Below are 19,975 nucleotides of genomic sequence, written 5' to 3' on the forward strand. Positions count from 1 at the left end.
CACCACACGAAGTAACGAGTAACGAGCCTATCTATCTCTGGTGTGAATGAGATATGGCAGGTCCATAGGCATAGCTGGACGGGCCATCGGGCATACCGGGCAATTACCCGGTGGGCCGCTGGCGATTTTTTGTTTTTATGGGCCGATGGTTTTTTTTTTGGTTTTTTTTAGGAAGGGTATATATAATGAAAGGTGTTGGATTGGCCAATTGGTCATGATCGACTCTGGGCTGGACCAATTACAGCCGAGGAGGCTGGCTGCACCCGCCCCCTTCTTTAGCAATCACGTGATTTTCGCGCATTGCATGCCGGGAACTCGTGGCAAAACAATCCAAGTACCGCATCAAATGCAAACATTTGCAGCACCGCAAAACGTTCATTCTCCGGTTCCAATACCTTCTTTTTTTTTCTTTGGCGCACAAAAAAGTTATGTACAAAACAAAAGGAGAACAATGCCGGTCCGTACAAAGACAGACTCGACGAAAAGACAAAGAAAAGATACGAGGAAAAAATCAAAGGAGTGAAAGAGTGGACCAAAGACGTCAGCGTGCTGCCCAACTTTCACCACGCTCAGATTTATAATTATACGCTTCTTGGAGTGAGTGCATACACTCATGAACTTTAGTAACTTCAGGTCACTGCAACAAGCCCAGGTACAGTTTACCGACGGATGGGTGCAGGACCTTGAAATGCACCCTGTAGAACGAAAGACTATTGTACATATCATAAGTTTACCAGTCTCACAAATCGTCTTCATAAATACACATTCATTAACAGTTTATTAATAGGACCTTTAAGCTCAACGGTAATTAATTAGTAGTGGAAATAATTTCTGGTAGTGTAACAGTGTTTATGTGGTATTATTCCACTTGCCACAAATATCAGTGTAATGGGGAAACAGCGCCCCCCTCTCGGTGTGGCTGGCTGCAGTAATCGCTGCCAGTCTGCCGTACGAGCCGAGCCATACGAGAGGTGAGTTGTATTGTTCCGCACACAATATAGCTAAGTAGTACAGACACATAAAACATGTTTGATTAGCTGATGAGTACCGAGTGTAATAAGTGCTTAGTGGACACATGTCCAACACCAGTTTTATGTACTTTTCATTTGTTTATTAATGTGTGAAACTGTATGCTAAAGCGGAATGCTAATGAGATGTTCTGCCGTAGTGTGCTGTGCGGAGTGGTGTGTGGCGAGCCTGTGCACTGATAATACACCGTTGTTTCCATTCAGGTACATCATTTGTTGTTGCTGTTATTTTATTGTATATTAGAAATTGTAATATTGCTGCAGTAATCGCTGCCAGTCTGCCGTAGCCATACGAGAGTGTGCTGTGCGGAGTGGTGTATGGCGAGCCTGTGCACTGATAATACACCGTTGTTTCCATTTAGGAAATAAAGTGGCAACGATCGATCAGAGACTCCTTGTCTTTTTAAAAACACTACACAACGCAGAGTCGAGGAGTCTGTTTGGGCCGAACTGTTGCAGCGGGATGAAGCAGAAACCGGTTACAGTAGCATTACAGAAATGTAGCAGTGACAATAATATTGTATATTGTAATCGCAATGGACAATTAGTGATACAAAACAACTGTTTTATCCTGTGAATAAAAGTATATGTTTTTGTCAGTGTACCATGGTTATAACAGAAGCGAAACGCAATATTGTGTCAGGACAATTCACTATTTATGCACAATAAACAAAGGAGCATAGCGCGACAATTTCTGTTCAGCGCCAGACTTGCTTGTAATCTATATCACCAATTATGTTAAGAAAAATGACGCATTAACTACAACAAAACTCTGACCTTTGTGGGAATGCTTGGAGCAGACTAACCTGTGAGCTGGAGTGTTCTGAGATGTTATATTTGGTATATCCAGACCATCCATCGGCTCTTACTTCAGAAACATGGCTTAAAAAATTTCACTTCAACAACGTAATCCGATTAAAAAAAAACGATCTCTTTACCCGTCGGCTTCCCGTGGCTGTCATGCGACCGGCTATTGCAGTTAATAATAATACAACAGCTTCTTGCCATTTTTTGGGTTTCTTTTTATCGCTGTGTAACTGAGTTCAATTGAAAGCCTGCGTGCGCTAGTACCTCTTGCCACAAGTTCCCAGAATCCTTTGCGGTTTTATCCCTGAATGACGTCACATTTTCAATCTTTATCCTGGTGGGCCGGTCTCTAGTCAAAATGCCCGGGCCGATTTTTTGTCCCAGTCCAGCCTTGTCCATAGGTCATTGTTTAGAGCCATTTTTATTATGGTGCAGAGAGGATAGAGTGATGAGGCCTTGTCTCTTTCAGTTTATTAAAAATCTGTCAGGTTAGTTGTGGACGAGCTGGAAGGGGACACAACTGGATGAGAGCCGAGTAGACTTTTTGATATTTGCAATATTTCTTAACTGGAGAAAATAAGACTGTGTCCAAACACAGCTCATGGTCAAAGGTCATACCCAGACTCTGTGAGTCCTGATGTTGGAAGACAGATTTTCAAGGTTATCTTCAAATTTAAGGTTTGGGGGCAACAAAAAGGAGCTGAAATCTGAGCTGAAGAGAGTTTGTAGCTTCCAGCATTTAACATCAGAGAGACAGAGCATCAGATTCAGATTAAGTCTGCGTTACTGCCATCAGTGAAACATACAGCTGTGTATCATCCACATAAGAGTGGAAATAACACAGTATTTACAGAATACCACACAAATTATCTGAGCCAATCAAAGAAGAGAGAAGAAATTGGGACTAAGAACTGATGAACTCCACATGAGAGGGAGGCTGACGATGAGGAGGATCCTCCCATTATGACTGATAAGGAGGAGAGAAACCAGGAAAGATGGAAGGATATCATGGTGGACCACATCAGATCCAGAAGAATCAGCAGAGATCAGAGCTGTTTCTGTGCTGTGGGGAACAAAGCTGAGAGATTTCTAGAAATATTTCTGCTGTTCATGTGAAGGATTAACTGAGAAGCAGCAGAGTTTTCAAAGTTTGAGATAAAAACAGGAAGTTTGAAGTATAAGATGAGCTCAGACAGGATCCAGGAGGATCCAGGAGGATCCAGAAGGTCTTATTACCTGGAATAAAACCCTGTGGTCGTTCATCTTCCTCCTAGTTCCTCTCTGAATCCGATTTTTTTTGTCTGGTTGTTCACACTACAAGTAAAATGTGACAGCAAACGCGCTCTAGTGTGAACAGTTCACGGCCTTAAAAGCAGCCCGCATGCGCAAAAGAAGACGTCACACACAATGCGCTCTTTTTACACAAGTGAAAATTATCTGCAGAGCTAGTAGGTGTTGTCGCAGCAGTCTATCAATTTCTGCACAGTCTCAACCGAAAAACACTGAGAAAAAAGAGAGCTTCACCTGCAGATAAAAATGTTTGGTGTCGGCAGGACTGATTTTACAGCATTTTAATAAATGCACTTTCATTTAAGCTTAAATACATTTGAGTTTGTCAAAGGGCCAAAATAACAGGAACACAACCAGACTGGTGTAAATTCAGCTCACACAGACTCTTTGTGTTCACTACATGCAGACCAGCTGTGCTCATATTACAGCTCATTTAGAGGCAGGAATATCCTGCTATGTCCCTGTTAGGACCTGCTGCTTTGACTGCTCACCACTCAAACAGCTTCATGACATCAGCAGTAAGAGCAGATGTGGATCCACAGCAAACATGTACGTTGGTCACAATCAATGAAAGAAGCTCAGAAAGCTCTTCAGTAAAACCAGTGTTAGAAATGAAACACACAGCACAGCATGCTGGGTAATTACAAGGACTCCCATCAGGCACAGGGAGGCACGTCCCCCTAACTACTCATGCTGATTAACACAACACACACACGTTACATGCACTTCTCTCCACCACCACTAGATGTCCCCACACTCTGTGCTGACTCCAATGATCAGAGCTGCTGAGCCTGTTTGCAGACAGAGGAGGAGCTCCTGGTGATCCGTGTGGCACTAAAAAGCTCTGATAACGTCCATCCAGCAGCTGATAACAGGGACATTTGGTGCCATGTCAGAGCTGCACAGTCAATCATCCGTTTGGCTCTTTAGTTTGAAGAGTTCAAAGCAGCAGCAGAGAATCTAAAGTGTGTCACACAGCACCAAGTTTCCTTTGGTCACATATGAAATGTGAGTCCGAGCTTCAGCTACACAACAACACACACAGCAGCTGATTGTAACACGAGCTCATCTGAAAGGCACCAAGAAGAATCCAGAGATTTGAAAGTTGCTGCTTTGGATTGTTAGTTTGATTTGAATCAGAATCCAGTGTTTGATGGAAATCTCCTCCTGCTGCACTTCAACACATTAAAGAGAGAGAGATGAAAGAAAAGCTGATGATGAGAGCAGAGAGAGGAAGGTGTACTTACCGTGCAGGAGGATCACAAACACCACAAACATCTTCATGTTCCTGTCAAACTCAGAGACTCTTTAAAAGCCCTTCAGGACATCAGCTCACAGCAGCTTCACTTTCCTCTGCTGATCATCTACTGACACTCTCACACTGCTTCACTGTCACAGCTCAGAGTTCAGCTTCACACTTTGTTAAAGCACATCTGTGGAATGAAGTCCGGCCGGCCACAGATCACTTCTGAGGAAAGAGGAGGACGTCGGCTTTCCTCCTAGTTTCACGCCCGAGCGCTCCGGTTGGAGGCGGCTGCTGCGGCCTCACCCTGACACGCACAAAGCGCCGCCTTCAGTCCAGACGCTGAAACATCCACTGTAGCTACAATGATGCAGATGTGACCCTCAGCAGCTGGATTTCCTCTCCATAGATGTGTTTCCATGCAGATCATGGACATAAAGCAGCTCCAGGATGAAGAGTGTGAAAGAACTTCTTCCACTACAGTATTCATTACAGCACTGTGGCACTCCACAAACCTCACACTGTCTCAATCCCTGTTTCCAGTTTACTGAGAGAAGGCCTGAAGCTCAGCCAATCACAGGACAGGAAGTGATCAGCTGACACAGTGATTTGAAGCTGTCAGGGTGAGGCTGCTTCATGCAGGTGTGAAACTATGAGGAAGCTGAACGCCTCCTCTTTCCTCAGAAGTGATCTGTGGCAGTCTGCCATCATGTTTGGCTGCTCACACTAAGGCTACGTCCACACGTACTTTGGAAAACTGAGATTTTCTGTTTGTGTTTTTAAAGAAAATCTCGCCAAAAACGCAGTCAAACACGGTCAAGAACATGTCAAATCCACGCCGTGTAGAAATGTTGGCCAATCAGGAGTCTAGAAGCCTGGGAGGGAAAGAGTGAGCAGGTTTGATGCAAAGCTGAAGTACTTCTGAAAAGTTTTTGTGTTTTTAAGTGCCTTCATCAAATGTTAATGACCAAAATCAGTACTCTGGCTGCTGCAGACTCACAACTTAGGAATGAACAAATACACACAACATGCATAAATTTAAATTAAATACAAATTAAATTCATTAAAAACCAACAACGACGTGGCGTCTGGATTTAGGTTGTGAGAGCGTCTGTGTTGACTCTGTTCACTCTGACGTCTTTGTAAATGGAGGGACAGTAACTGTGTGTGTACATGTACGTGTGTAAAACTGCAGATAGATTAACAGCAACAGTATTTTGTGTTTATCCACCATTGTAGAAATTCATCTCATGTAAACAATAACGTGGCGCACAGCGGCACGTCAAAAAAGGCGCACACCTTTGACGCTGCGTGACTAAATCTCGTCAACACGTAAAAGCAAAAACTGAGTTTTAAAAATCTCAGTTTTCAGTGATCGAAAACGGCGTTTACGTGTGGACGAAAGGTGCAAAAGCATAGAAAAGTAGCAGTAAGTAAGTAAGTAAGTAAATTAATATTTAGTATTTACTGTCATATTCCCATATATCATTGTGATGTTGTTTATTCTATTACTCTTGTTCTCTTCTGCTTGTTTTCTTTTTTCTTTCTCAGCAGGTGACCTTTTTTTTTTTCTGCTCATTCTGTTGGTTTTTGTTTTTTGCCCTTCTCCCCCGTCCCTCTTCTCAGCTGTTTCTCTTTCCCTCTTTCTTTCTCCCCTTCTTTCCCCCAGTCAAGTCTGTCCCGTATTCAGTAAGTGAAAATAAAATAAACAATAAAAGGTGAATCAAATGGACCATTATGGCAAGGCTGGGATGGTCAGTTTGGTAAAGTAAATCCGTTGGGCATCTTTCTTTGCCTTTAGACAATAATTCTGATGGCAAAAGAGCCAAACGGGACAGGCAAAAAAAAAAGAAAAAAGAAAAGTAGCAGTAAGTACTTAAGTACAATTTTCAGGTATCTGTACTTTACCTGAGTAGTTTTTTTTCTAACTACTTTTTACTCCCTACAATTTTAAACACATATCTGAACTTTCTACTTCTTACATGTGTTGTGATTTTCCCAAGTGCATCATTACTGCTTTTGCTATAATGGTCATATTTTATTAGAAGTTTATTAGGAGTTTTTATTTTGAGATATTACAATCAGAACAGAAAAGAGCGTCTGAAGAAAAGAAAAAGAAAGAAATTGGTGAGGAAGTTTACAGAAGGAGAGGGAGAGAAAACACTGAGGATCTGCTCCAAACCTGCCTAAAAAAAAAACAAAAACCCAAGCAGGGGCCTGACAGAGCCAGGGGGGCCAGGCCCCACCAAGCAGCCATTAGCCAGAACACACCCGAGCACCAAGAACCACCAACTCACCAGAGGATGGGGGCACCAGCCACAGACAGAGAGTGTGGTGGGGGAAATAGTGTCAGTTTTGATAGTTTATTAGAGATTTCCATCATGAATTCATTGTGGAAACTGAGCACAAGTTAAAGACCAAACACAACTAAATGACGTGTTTATCATCCAAATACAGTGTTGGGGAGTAACGGAATACATGTACCGCCGTTACGCATTTAGAATACAAAATATGAGTAACTGTATTCCGTTACAGTTACCGTTTAAAAAGGTGGTATTCAGAATACAGTTACTTTGTTGAAATAAATGGATTACACTGCGGTACTTTCCTGTTTCATCTTGTCGCGGGTCAGGACTGTTTGGGTTTTGTTTGACAGCTACGTTCTGTTGTTCCAGGCGGCAGCGTTACGGTTGCCATGGTTACAGGGCGACGCTCTCTCTCTCTCTGCGACTGTGTGTTTCCTGGGTGAGAGAGGCCTTTTCGTTGTTGTTGTTGTTGTGCTAAGCTAACAGGCAGAATGCTACAAGCATAGCTCTAAAGAATGTAGCATCATGGGCAGTGTAGTCCGTGTTGCAGGGAGAATGGACTGCCATACACGTTATGTGTCTGTGAGCGAGGAGGGAGAAAAAGGGGAGTGGAAAGGTACGAGTTGTCATCGAGGAAAAACGGGAGCTGGAAGCATGTAAATATAATAATAACCACTGCAGCCAAGAAGAGTGCCTGACGAGCCCAGCTGTAAGTAAGCTATTAAGACTCGACTGTACACCGTGTTCGTGTTTTCCTCCGAAACAATAAGTTCCGTTGGAGCAGCCTTTCAACGCCTCTCTCTGTCTCTCGCAAGAAAAGTTGACCCACACAACAAAGTAAAGCTATTTTTCGGCTACGAGCCGACAGGGACCCCGCCGTATTAGTCAGAGGTCCCTTTACTACATGTCGCGGACCTTCAGTAATAGTAATAAATCACACAGCAATAGTACATTCACGTTGTTGTAAAAAGCATGATAATATATTAAGTAATCCAAAGTATTCGGAATACGTTACAGAATACATTTTGGGGCATGTATTCTGTAATCTGTAATGGAATACATTTTAAAAGTAACCTTCCCAACACTGTCCAAATATAAAAGGGTGTTCTAATAATATGTGGCGCCTGTTAAAACCTGCCTGGTGACAGATGACACTGACAGTAATCTGCTGATGATTGAACTGCAGATTTAATGCAGGAATATTTCCTGTTTGAACTCTTCAGGGACCCGTGTATTTCCTGAGCAAACACTCTTCTCCTCATGCTGCTGCTGTGCTGGCAGCTTTAAGATGCAACAATAAATATTTCTATTGATTTGCACAGAAAGCTTTGAAAAAGCAACAGAACAATAAAAGCAGCAGCAGCTCTGACTGTGTTCATACCAACTTAAATATGTCAAAGTCAGGTTTCTGTTTAAAACACTGAATGTTTGAGTTACAAATACACAGATTTAACTACATTAACTTAACTGTGGTGTAAAAACTGGATTCATTGACTGCTATGTAGCAAACATAGAGCTCAGTTTAACACACAGAGTAGAAAGGTCTGTATAAGAATGAAGCTGCTGATGCAGGGCTGTACACATGTTCCTGTTTAGAGGCAAAGTCGCCCTCTACAATGTAGCAACAGGAAATAGAAACATAGTTTTATTGTCCTTCTTTTTCTTCTGGTTCAAGCTGAATACAGTTAGAATAAAAAGTTAGACTAAAGTTTGTACTCACATATACTGATATGATTTTATCATTATGTTAATACAGCACAAGCTTCAGTTAGCTTTGCACAAAAATACAAACATTGTTCCAACTTCCTGCTCTGACTCGGCCTCAGGATGTCTAGAAGCAAGAATCAAGCGCACCCAAAGGAAACAAGCGCACCAGTGGTCACGTGCTCAGCACACAGAGTGGGAATGACTGAAGGAGCTGCTGTGACGCAGCTATGATGCAGTTTTGTGTGACTGAGTGAGTTGATGGATCTGTAAGTGTTCTTACTTTGGCAGATTCATTAACATGATGCTGATTATAATCTGGCTGTAATCTCCTGCAATGACCACAACCAGCGGGATGAGGAATAAAGGACTTTTCTATGGTTTCCTTTAGCTGTTGCTAGCTTGCCATATTTATGCCTCACTATTAGCAACTTGGAAGACATGCGCTATTTAGCCAATTCTGGGTCTGCAGTGACCCCTTGTGGACATTGTGAGATGTTGCTTGTGTTGAGTAGATGATGTGTTGTGATTGTTTTCCTAGTTATCTATGACTCTACTAATGATAAAATTGCCCATTTCTGTTTCCAGAAAACCATGTTTATAGTCACACGTGCTGTTTACTATAAAACAAGAAGTTCAAGTTTGGCTGCACCGAATTCAGATTAAGCCTCACAAACATTTTCATGTAAACAAATCTTTGGTGGGACTTAATTTAAAAAAATTAACCAAACTCCTGGACTGCTGCAGTCTCTCTCTTTTCTTTTGGAAAAGACCAAAGCAGACCCCTGGATGGGGCTCATCCAGCAGGGGGGCTTCTGCACAAGCTTTAGAAAAACTGCCCAAAATGCATTGACAGAGACATTTCAGGGATTTTAAGTCATTCTGCACTCAGATGGCTTAATTGTTAATCGCGTTAGTCATGAAAATTGTGTTAATGGGGCTTAAATGCGTTAACACTGACAGCCATGATTATTATATTCTGTTTTTTGCCTGTCCTGTCCGGCAGTATAGCTGCACAGGACAAGACGAGAATGAGAATTATTATCTGAAGGCCAAAAAATGCCCAAAAGAATTATTTTCCAAAGTGCATCATTACTGCTTTTGCTATAATGGCAGTCATATTTTATTAGAAATTTATTAGGATTTTTTATTTTGAGATATTACTATCAGAACAGAAAAGACCTTCCAAAGAAAAGAAAAAGAAAGAAATTGGTGAGGAAGTTTACAGAAGGAGAGGGAGAGAAAGAAACACTGAGGATCTGCTCCAAACCTGCTTATAAGACACACTGAGCAGTGTGGGGATTAGAGAAATATTTTGCTGCTATTGTTAATAACCATCATTACCATTGCATTAATAATTAATATTGATATTGCATTCAGATGTTTAAACATACTGGTACCCAATTAGCCTTTATTACAGGTGCAGTTATAACCACTTTAAACTGTTGAGTTAAATCTATAATCTTAAATGCTTTTGAATGCTTGTTATAATCTTCAATGTGTACGTGCTGGCCTTCTGTCTGGTGGAAAGGTTACAAGGTTTAGCTGGTGAGGTGAGAGGTGAAACTGAGTGAATGTCAGGTCGACACACACACACACACACACACACACACACACACACACACACACACACACACAGACTTACACAGCAGTTAGACTCAGGGGTCGGTGAAGGTTCAAATGATATTTTGTAAAAGCTTGCAACTGCAAAATTGTGTTTGCAAAAGAAGAGTTTGTTGCAGAAGGTGGGCCTGATGTTCCAGAAGATGAGCGCGGGCAGGACGTGCGACAGGAAGACTCCTGGGATGGAGACGAGGCGATGTTCTTTTCAAACTGTGTTAAAAGTCATCGTGGTTTTGACTTGACGTGTGCATGTTTTGTATCTGATGACGCATGAGGGGGCGTTAACCCTGATGAATCAAAAGCAATCTGAAGTGTCTTTTTGGGCGGAGATCTACAGCTGATGTTTTGCAGTGTACATCTCCCCACGCTGCGTGTGTTCATTAAAATCATCGTTTGACTCCACCCGGCCGGATCAGTGTTGTTGTTTTGGAATTCCTCCTGTATCCCTCCTCAATATTTGAACCCTTAACAGCAGCACACAGGACTACATGATATGTTTAGAGGCAGCAGCCAACCAAGATAGTGTGTCTGTGAGTACGTGTGTGTGCACCTGTGTGTGTGAGCGCTTGTGTTCACAAGCTTTTACCATGTAACTGTCTAATAGTGGGTATGTGGAGCCATAGCCCCCCCCCCAGGAGATGAAGCAGGCATGGAGGAGATGCAGGTTCCAGACATCTAGATGCCCCCAGAGTACGAGAGCCCAAAGAGGCTCACGGCAGGGGGAATCGCACTACCTACTCAGAAAAGACCAAAGCAGACCCCTGGACGTCAGAGGCGCGAGCTGCACCTGAGTGTAGCACTTCCGCTCACAGAGGACTGTCTGCGGAGCTGCTGCAGGTTAAACAGAGACTTTCTTACCGTTCATGAGGAGCAGGAACACCACCAGCGTCTTCATCCTGCTTTAAAAACAAACCGACACAAAGTCCCGTTAAATCCTCTGCTGACCCAACGAACCCACAGCTGGACACACCTGCAGCTCCAAACACGCCCACGCACAAAGGTTACTTTCTGTTTAACAGGAAGTCTCCGTGTGTCGCAGATATCAGATAATAAAATGTGAAGTAGATTTGAAATAAAACGTATAAATGCGGCACATGAACACAAACAGCTGGATCATTGTGGTCTGACAGGCCTGTTAAAGAAAGTCTGAGGCTCAGTGATGTTTGTGGGAATAGTTCATGGAGCTGTGATCACCTTCATGCAGGAAGTGAACTTTGTTATGGTGAAATTATAAAAGCGTTTATATTTAAAATATGTTTTATGAATATAAAACATTATTATATTATGATTTAAAGCTTCAGCCTTTAAAGTGGTGAGAGAGTTAAACTGAACACATCCTGTTACAATCTGATTCAAGAGGCAGTAATAAGATCTGCCACAGATTAATAACATAATCTGAGTTATGGAAGAGCCTCAATAAATTAAGAGTAATATCATCAGTTTTCATTAACTTCCACTTAAGTCATAGTTTTCAGTAATACAGGATCAAATATAACCCAATATAAATGTGATTTATGATATAAATGCTCATGTGCTGATGAGAAAAGAAGTCAAATGTGACATTTTCACATTTAATTGTCTGTGTTGATTCCTTCAAAATTTAACATTGGGAGATGTTGACATCAGTGGGAATCTGTTTTGGGATTTTTTTAAATTAACTTTTACTGTTTAATCAGTAAAAACATAATAAAAACTATAAAACTGTAGTCATGCTTTTTATGAGTGTGATGTGTGGTAGACAATGTTCCCTCTAATGTTTCACGTGTCTGAGCGAACACACAAACTCCCTGAGCGTCCCTTGGACCACTGTGAGCAACAGCAGACGTGTGCACTGTGGTCACGCCAGCATCGAATCCATCCAAGTTACTTGTTTATTAAAATAATCAAATTACAGCGTTTATGTTAGACTACTTTTAATTAACTGCTTTAGCCCACTTACAATGAAAATTTAAAAAAAAATCGTCTACACATACTACACTACCCATGTAGCATGTTAACACTATTGGAAGTAAAAATAACTTGAACTCCAATTTTGAAAACACAACTTTCTTTTTTCTTTTTCTTTTTTTATAAAGCACTGACTTGTATTATGAGTCTGTGGTCTGGGAGATATTGAAATCAATTTCTCCAATGTACCTTTTCAGGTAACGAGAAACTGTTGACTGGGCAGCTGTCATCTCCTCTGGAAAGATTAGAAGCTCCTTCACTGTTTTTACAGTTGGGTTTTTTTCTGCAATGAAATGATGCAGTCCTTCTGGTGGGAGTAAACCAGCTACAGAACCCACAACGGGACGCCAGCACTTGATTACAGACATTGGGGCCTGAATAAGTACTTTGTGTCCTATCTGTGCCAAAACAGGGAGCAGTGTGTCCTTAGTAGGAACCTGCTTGCACTCATGTGCATCAAGTACTTCCAGCAATTCATCTGTATCCACTGAATTGAAGTCATCCAAAGCCTTCAGGAGAACAGATCGCTCTTCTTGTGAGACGTCCAAAAGAAAGGAATCTTTTAAACTACTGGTTGTCGAGCCCCACAATATCTCCTCCAGAAAGGGTATTGCAAGCTTCACTGGGAAGTAACCAGCTTGTTTCCACCCTACAACAAACACTCTAGCTATAGCCTGCCATTCTTCACACTGAAAGTCATGCCGGATGAATGGGACTTTCACCTCAACTCCCAATGTGCAGCTGTCATAGAAATCCATCCAAAATTCTGTCAGGCAGTCTCGCAAAACACCACTTCCTTCCCCCTGTTCAAGCTCTCCATTTGGTAACAACATTTTGATATTGACCTCAGATGAAATAATGTTTGAGTCCTTAAAGGCACTGATCAAATCAGTAAGACAATGACCTCTTCTAACAGTCAGTATTACGGGACAAGATTGTGGTTCAGGGGGTGCTTGGTCAGGAATATTGGCCTCTCCTGTCAGCCCCGGTGAGAGAGACAATGTGTGATGACGTGGATCAGACTCTTTTTCTGTAAACAGTGTTTCAGGGTTTAGTTCAACCACACTAATATCCACCCTGTTATCCCCACTAATAATAACAACTGCATCAGAATCTTCACTTTCACCTACTTTTGGCAGACCATCCCATGGTTATGTGTCATTCAGTTCCAAATATCCACTTATGGAAGCTCCATCATTAATTACAAAGTGGTTTGATGGTTCTGAATTTATGTTTTCCACCAACAGATCATCAGCGGCCCGATTAGGTTCATTGTCAGTGAGATCTACCACAGAGGGCTGGGTTATTGCATGATCGGCCTCTACGTCTTGGGGATGCTGTTGTCTTTTCTTTCTGGTACACAGATAAAGTCGCAGAATTTTGACCTTACTTTGCTTATATGTGGTGGATCATAATTTTCATTAGTTTTGGAGTTGTACATCTCTGTTCCTTACATTTCATGTGATGCCTTTATTAATGTTTTATTTGTTGCTTTGACTGTTTTTGAATAGAATATGCAGTGGGAATATAGAGGGAGATAAGCAGTGAAAGTTTTGCCTGGGTTGATTGTGCGTCGATCCATTGCTAATGCCTCAGGGCTCCAGTAGGTGGGTTCGCGCGCTTCCTCCTTCACTCAATACAGACGAGTGAGAGCTGCGTGTCTGTGCCGTTCTTTCACCTCTCCTCACTATTTCCCCTGTTTAAGGTAACTGTCATGCACAAATCTGTATAAATGTGTGTTACCGTTGATTATTACGTTGTTATCATTGTTCATTGTAGCGAAAGATGTGAATTGCGGACTATTCTGAGAAGTTCCAGTTAATCTCTGTTGCTGCGTATGCTAGTTTTCGCTATTACTCCGCCATATTGCGTGAAGATTTTTCTGTTACTATCTGTATAAGTTAACTACTGAAAGACATGCAGTACTTAAAGTATTATTTCATTGCTGTGGAAAGTTAGTGACTGTGTCAGCTAACATGTGCGAGTTAAAAAGATGTTTTTGTCTAATGCTACAGTTCATGTTATCTAAAGTATTCTCATCAGCTAATGCAGCGAACAATAGTGACTTAGTTTGGACACAGTTGTCCTGAGACTGAGTGCATCCATAAGAACATTGTTTTGGTTGTATTGCTTCTGAAACTCAATACAGACGAGTGAGAGTGAGAGCTGCGTGTCTGTGCCGCTCTTTCACCTCTCCTCACTATTTCCCCTGTTTAAGGGCACAACATATACAACTCATCAACTGTACTGGAAGCATCCACATGCATCTGTGAGCTCTCAATATGAGTTGACTAGTGTGAAAGACTTTTGGGGTTTTTTGAGATGCCATTGGGGAAAAACAGATTTTCAGCCATAAGTTTGATATTTGACACGGTTTCATTTTTATCTACAGATAAATGCCTTGTTCCACCACCACTTACAGACTTCACCTGTTTGAACCCACCCTTCTCCTCATCAAAATCCATCCAGCCAACCTCAGTTCGTCTCACTGTTCGTTTTGCATTTGTATTTTCTGCCCACTGAGACAATTTCTTTTTAGGAGGCATTCCCTCAGCTCCTGTCAGTCTTTGTCGTAGCCTTGAGAGTATAGATTCTTTCCTGGATGGTGACGTCCGTGACAGTGTTGCTTGTCTGCAGAAGGCCACAGTGGAGACTCTATTGCAAACTTTGGGGATGTACTTTGCCAGGTCACTGTCTGTCATTAAGGGAATGACAGTTTCATCAATCTGAAAAATATAAACAACAAATTAATAAAATTGTCAATATTAAAAAAACAATGAATACATACAACTGCATATTTTAGAGTTGTTTTTTGCTATCTACTTTTGATAACAGATACTTTTGGTAATGTGGTACACATTTGTCCAACATAAGATGAACAAGAATTACTTTTTAAATTACTCTTTAAACATATCATGTCATTAATTAATGTCATTGATTAAACAAAAATATGAAATTCAATAAATCTTTTTAGAATGCGCATAGTAAATTGTGGATTGCGGCTCTCCGTTCACAAACAAACACACAGACACACACGCACGCACACAGCAACAGCTGCAGTGGCTTACATTCTCATCTTCAAGTTTCTTGATCACATCTTCTTCAACTTTGCGCTCTGTTAAAAATTCTCACAGCCGAGTATCCATAGCTGACCTCTAAACCACATGAAAATGAAATTAATTTTATGTAGCAGATTTTTACATGATAGCCTACCTATAAAATCCCTTTATCTATGGCAAATCAGAATTTGATAATGATTCAGAATCAGAATACTTTATTGATCCCTGGGGGAAATTATTTTTTGTTACAGTGCTCCATTATAAACCAACATAAACCAACATTAACAAGACAGACAATATGCTAACTAAGAATAGTACAATATATATATATATATAAAAGTCAGTCATTAATAAATAGCTGTAAAGAAATGATAATGATTGTTTTATTTCTTATCTATTATCTATGGTAATGAGGAATGGAGCGATTGTCTACTTGGAGTTTAAGTAGTTCAGTATGAGCAATGACAACCTGCATCAATACAAAATCATTCCGATCACTGTATGCTTTATTAGTTCCCTTGGCAACGTGATACCCGCAGTGAGCTACTGTAACTGCAAGGCTTCATCCGGTGATGCATTGAAAGCTACGGCTCATTTAGCATGTATTACCTTAACAAGTGTGACTCACATGATGCTACTTTCAAAGGAGATGTTCAGAAAAAAAGAGGCAATTTTAAGATGCTTTCCATCTAAAACTGTTATTATTGTCCAGACCAGATTAGTTGCACCAGCTAGCATGGTGATGTGGTCAGAGTAAAAGAGAGACACCTTCGTGACACAGAGAACTAAGGTTTTCTGTTGAACATACCTCGTTTATTAGTAGCCTTCAGCCTTGCTCTACTTTGAAAGTGTTAGGATGCCTGGGTCGTTGACCCAGGGGTTTTGAGTTCATTATATTATTTATAATTTCTAGTCTTTGGTTTCTTTGTTAGAGTTCTGTCTTTTGGTTTATGTCTTTGTGTTATCCTTAGTTGCTGTCTCCCCTGTCAGCTATATCCCCGTGTCCTGTCAGTGTCTGTGTCTGCCCTGGTCCCACGTCGCTGTTCCCTCTGTAGTGCCTGTCTGTGTGTCTTTGTTCAGTCTGTGTTATGTGTTTCCTGTTTTACTTTGAAGGTCTCTGTCTTATCTCAGTGTGTTCAGTTTACGCTTCCTTTTGTCTCGTCAGTTCTGATTTGCCCCAGCTGTGTTTCCCTCCTGTTATTCATTCCCTGATTGCTCCCTCTGTGTATTTAAGCCCTGTGTTTCTCTGTGTCCGTGTCGCGATCTACTGTTTATTTTGCTGTGTGTTTTGCCCATCCACCGGTGTTAGTTTATTTTGAGTTTTTTCTAGTTATGTGATGTTTGCGTTCAGCATTAAAGCTGTTTTGGTTTAAGTTCTGTCTCCGGAGTCTGCACCTTGGGTCCTATCCCTGTCCGCACACAGCCGTCACCTAACAGAAAGTGTGCTGCGGGGCCGTCGCTCGTCCTACAGTTAAAAATGAGTTTACGGCTACATATTAGCACAACAAAACAACATGTAGTAACAACATGAGGATACAACGTTTGAAACGTCAGCAGATACCATTTAGAACATAGTAACAAAGATAGGTCTGAATAAATAACTGCCGAAATGCGGGATAACAATATAAAATAAATATAAAATATAATACACTAACCTTAAGGACATCACCAACAGCAAGGACTCCGTACTATGGCTGACGCAGGTTCTAGTGAATGTGCCCTGGGATGATATATATATATCATCAAGTGTTTCGTGGCCACAAATTAGCGTTTCGTGCACACGTCATACCTATTTCGTGGCCTCGAAATGGTATTTCGTGGCCACAATTTATTTATTTTTTGTACCATGTCATCAGAGGCGCTCCGTATAAATCACATTTATATTAGGTTATGTTTGATCTCGTATTACTGAAAACCATAGCTGGATGGCCATCGGGCATACCGGGCATTTGCTCGGTGGGCCGATGGTGATTTTTCGTTTTTATGGGCCGATGGGTTTTTTTTTTCGTTTTTTTTCCGTAACAGTATAAACACTGAAAGGTGGTGGATTGGCCAGATGCTGGGAGATGTGTAAAATGAACTCAATTGTTTGGTGGTGACTATTGCGGAGCTTCTACAGATTCAGTAACATTAGCAAGTGGTGGAGGCCAGCAGATGCAACACGCTGGTGGGTGGATGACGGAAAGGCAGGTGGAGCAGAGACCCGAGGCGGTGAACTGAACTTCAGGTAAGAAGTTATGACCTGCAGTCTATCTGGATCAGATATAAACCAAGTTTAGGTGGAGTTTATTTTCGTTATGCTGACTTTTTACAGTCAGTTACAATAACTCGTACTGTGTACTAGCTAGCATGACGGGGTTTATAGACTGCTTTTAGATCTGACCGCTGCCTTTGATTCTGTTGACCACAGCATCTTAGTGTCACGGTTGGAGCATTGTGGCGTAAAGGGCACCCCATTAGAGTGGTTCAGGTCATACCAGTCTGACAGGACCTTCTCTGTGAGCTTTGGCTATTTTATCTCTTCCTCAGCTCCCCTTACTTGTGGTGTTCCCCAGGGATCTATACTGGGGCCAATTTTATTCTCCATTTATATGCTACCTCTAGGTCTAATTTTTAGAAAATATAACGTTTGTTTTCATTCATATGCCGATGACGCTCAGATCTATCTTCAGCTGAAGGTTAAACAGTCCTGCCTCACTAGAACCCTTACTTCAGTGTCTCGGTGAAGTTAAATCTTGGATAGCCTCTAACTTCCTTAACTTCAATGAGAACAAAACCGAAGTGATAATTTTTGGACCAATCCCAGCACCTCTCATTTTAACCTGCACAGTCTTGAGCCTTTTGTCAAATCACATGCCAAAAATTTGGGGGTTATATTTGCCAGCAATTTCACATTTGAAAAACAAATTAGCTCAGTCGTACAGCGGTCCTTCTTCAAACTGAGGCTTTTATCTAAGGTGAGACCATTTTTATCTTTTAAAAACTTCGAACGGGCGATTCATGCTTTTATTATATCCCAGCTGGACTATTGTAACTCCTTATATGCTGGAGTTAGCCCGACCTGCCTGGTAAGGCTGCAGTTAGTCCAGAATGCTGCAGCTCGTCTTCTGACACGTACTAAAGGATGTGAACACATTTCCCCGGTGCTCGCCTCTCTTCATTGGCTCCCTGTCCGCTTCAGAATTCATTTTAAAATTTTATTGTTGACTTACAAAGCCCTGAATGGACAGGCTCCCGGGTATTTGTCTGACCTCTTGCAGACTTATACCCCCCTTAGATCTCTTAGATCAAGTGATCTTTTGCTTTTAGCCGTACCAAGGTTGAGGCTGGTTCACAGAGGTAATCGAGCATTTGCAGTCGTAGCACCTAAGCTGTGGAATAATTTACCCCTATACATCAAACAGGCTCCTACTGTCAATCTTTTTAAATCTTATCTTAAAACACATTTTTATTTACTGGCTTTTAATACAGCATGAGAGTTATTTGTTATTTTATTGGGTATGTTGCATTCTTGTACAGCACTTTGGTCAACGCTCCTGTTGTAATTAAATGTGCTATATAAATAATTAAACCATTTTGTTCTTAGGCGCACCCAAATTTTTCAATCGCATCGATTAACACCGCAGTTTTACATGTTCACTTTTTTTTATTGCTGTCCATACAGACAATATTGATTTGTAAATGATTAACTAACAGTCTTGTGAACACAAAGTTCTTTATTTGCAGCACTGTTCTACAAGAAAGATAAGTTACTGAGAAAGTGCTTAAAGTGCTTTGGCACTCTTTGGCAATATTGCTATATAAATGTTAAACTTAATCATCGCATCGGCCTCCTCTGACGACCTGTTTGCTGCTGAAAGGCAGTGGGGAGAGGGGCCACTTGGGCAGTGCATTTATCGCAGTATATAATGTGTTTTCTGGGTTACAGCTGTGTATGATGTGTTTATCGGGGACAAACTAAGATTTACAAACGTGTGAAATCATTTGTGCCTCAATCCAGACACAAATAACAAAATAACATGAAGTATTTTACAAATGTGTGAATCCAAACTTGATTAAATATCATTTAAAGACACAAAAATCTTCCTGTGTCTGAAAATATTTGTTAGTTTCAGTCCCTGACAGAAAATCAAATATACCTGACACACACCTGTGTACGTGTAGTTTTGCTTTCAGTGAGTCACATTTAGTGTGTGCAGCCAAACATGATGGCAGACTGCCACAGATCACTTCTGAGGAAAGAGGAGGACGTTCAGCCTCCTCGTAGTGTGACTGCTCCAGGTTCCCAGCGACACCCAGAAAGCTCTACACTCACATGACCATCATTTACAACCAGCTTGGAGCAACTTTATGAGTCAAACACAATAAAACTGAAACATGAAGCTTTGGTGCTTCAGTGAGTTTATGTTAGCATGGATGCTACACACTGCACACACACACCAACATGAAGCTTCACTCTGTGCTGTACATGCTGTACATGAGCCAGAACCTTTTTAATCACAGGTCACACACTCCTGTGATTTCAGACTCTTTGTGGAGACACTGAACACACCTTTGACCTCCACCAACACAAACAGCTGCACTAAGAAACAAACAGCGCCTGATATATATGGATGTGATTAATCTGAGAGACCATTATTGTTTCAAAGACCAACAAAACTCACTGAAACTGTGTGTTTGCGCAAAGGCTGAAATGTACATGTGTGTTATTATTTCAGATTCTTGCACTGAGCTCTAAATCTGTCATTAAAGTTCACATGTAAACCAGGCTGTTTGTATCACTGCACACTTTACTCAGAAACACATGCAGACACGTTCTTCTGCAAATGAAAGAAGGAAACAGAAGTGGTGCTTTATGTTTATCTCAGCTCTACAATCAGGAACGACAAAGAAATAAAGGACAAAGGATCCCATCAGGAAGAAGAAATGATTAACTACACATGAAATCAAACACTGTGAACTCTGGAC

General features: G+C 41.3%; 1 protein-coding gene and 2 long non-coding RNA genes across 4 annotated transcripts in view; 2 read left to right on the plus strand and 1 right to left on the minus strand.

Moving 5' to 3' along the window:
- LOC113016447 (uncharacterized) overlaps nucleotides 1–10,996 on the minus strand; it is a 180,127-nt gene extending 169,131 nt beyond the window's left edge. Inside the window, exon 1 of one of the 2 annotated variants that reach the window (XM_080299353.1) lies at nucleotides 10,860–10,996. In XM_080299353.1, coding sequence (XP_080155479.1) covers nucleotides 10,860–10,896 — 37 coding nt within the window. In that variant the 5' untranslated portion in view covers nucleotides 10,897–10,996. Of the gene's footprint in view, nucleotides 1–4,372; nucleotides 5,104–10,859 lie in introns of those variants that run through there. The other variant, XM_080299352.1, reaches the window with a different exon arrangement.
- LOC145425911 (uncharacterized) lies at nucleotides 977–1,719 on the plus strand. The gene is made up of 2 exons (XR_013906678.1): nucleotides 977–1,232; nucleotides 1,391–1,719. It is a non-coding gene; the product is annotated as an uncharacterized LOC145425911 (long non-coding RNA).
- Nucleotides 10,997–13,302: 2,306 nt separating the features above from the next.
- LOC145426115 (uncharacterized) lies at nucleotides 13,303–14,937 on the plus strand. Its single transcript, XR_013906874.1, has 2 exons — nucleotides 13,303–13,653; nucleotides 14,341–14,937. It is a non-coding gene; the product is annotated as an uncharacterized LOC145426115 (long non-coding RNA).
- The last annotated feature ends 5,038 nt before the right edge of the window (nucleotides 14,938–19,975 follow it).

Source organism: Astatotilapia calliptera, chromosome 3 (genome assembly GCF_964374335.1).
Source record: "Astatotilapia calliptera chromosome 3, fAstCal68.1, whole genome shotgun sequence".
Taxonomy (NCBI): Eukaryota; Metazoa; Chordata; class Actinopteri; order Cichliformes; family Cichlidae; genus Astatotilapia; species Astatotilapia calliptera.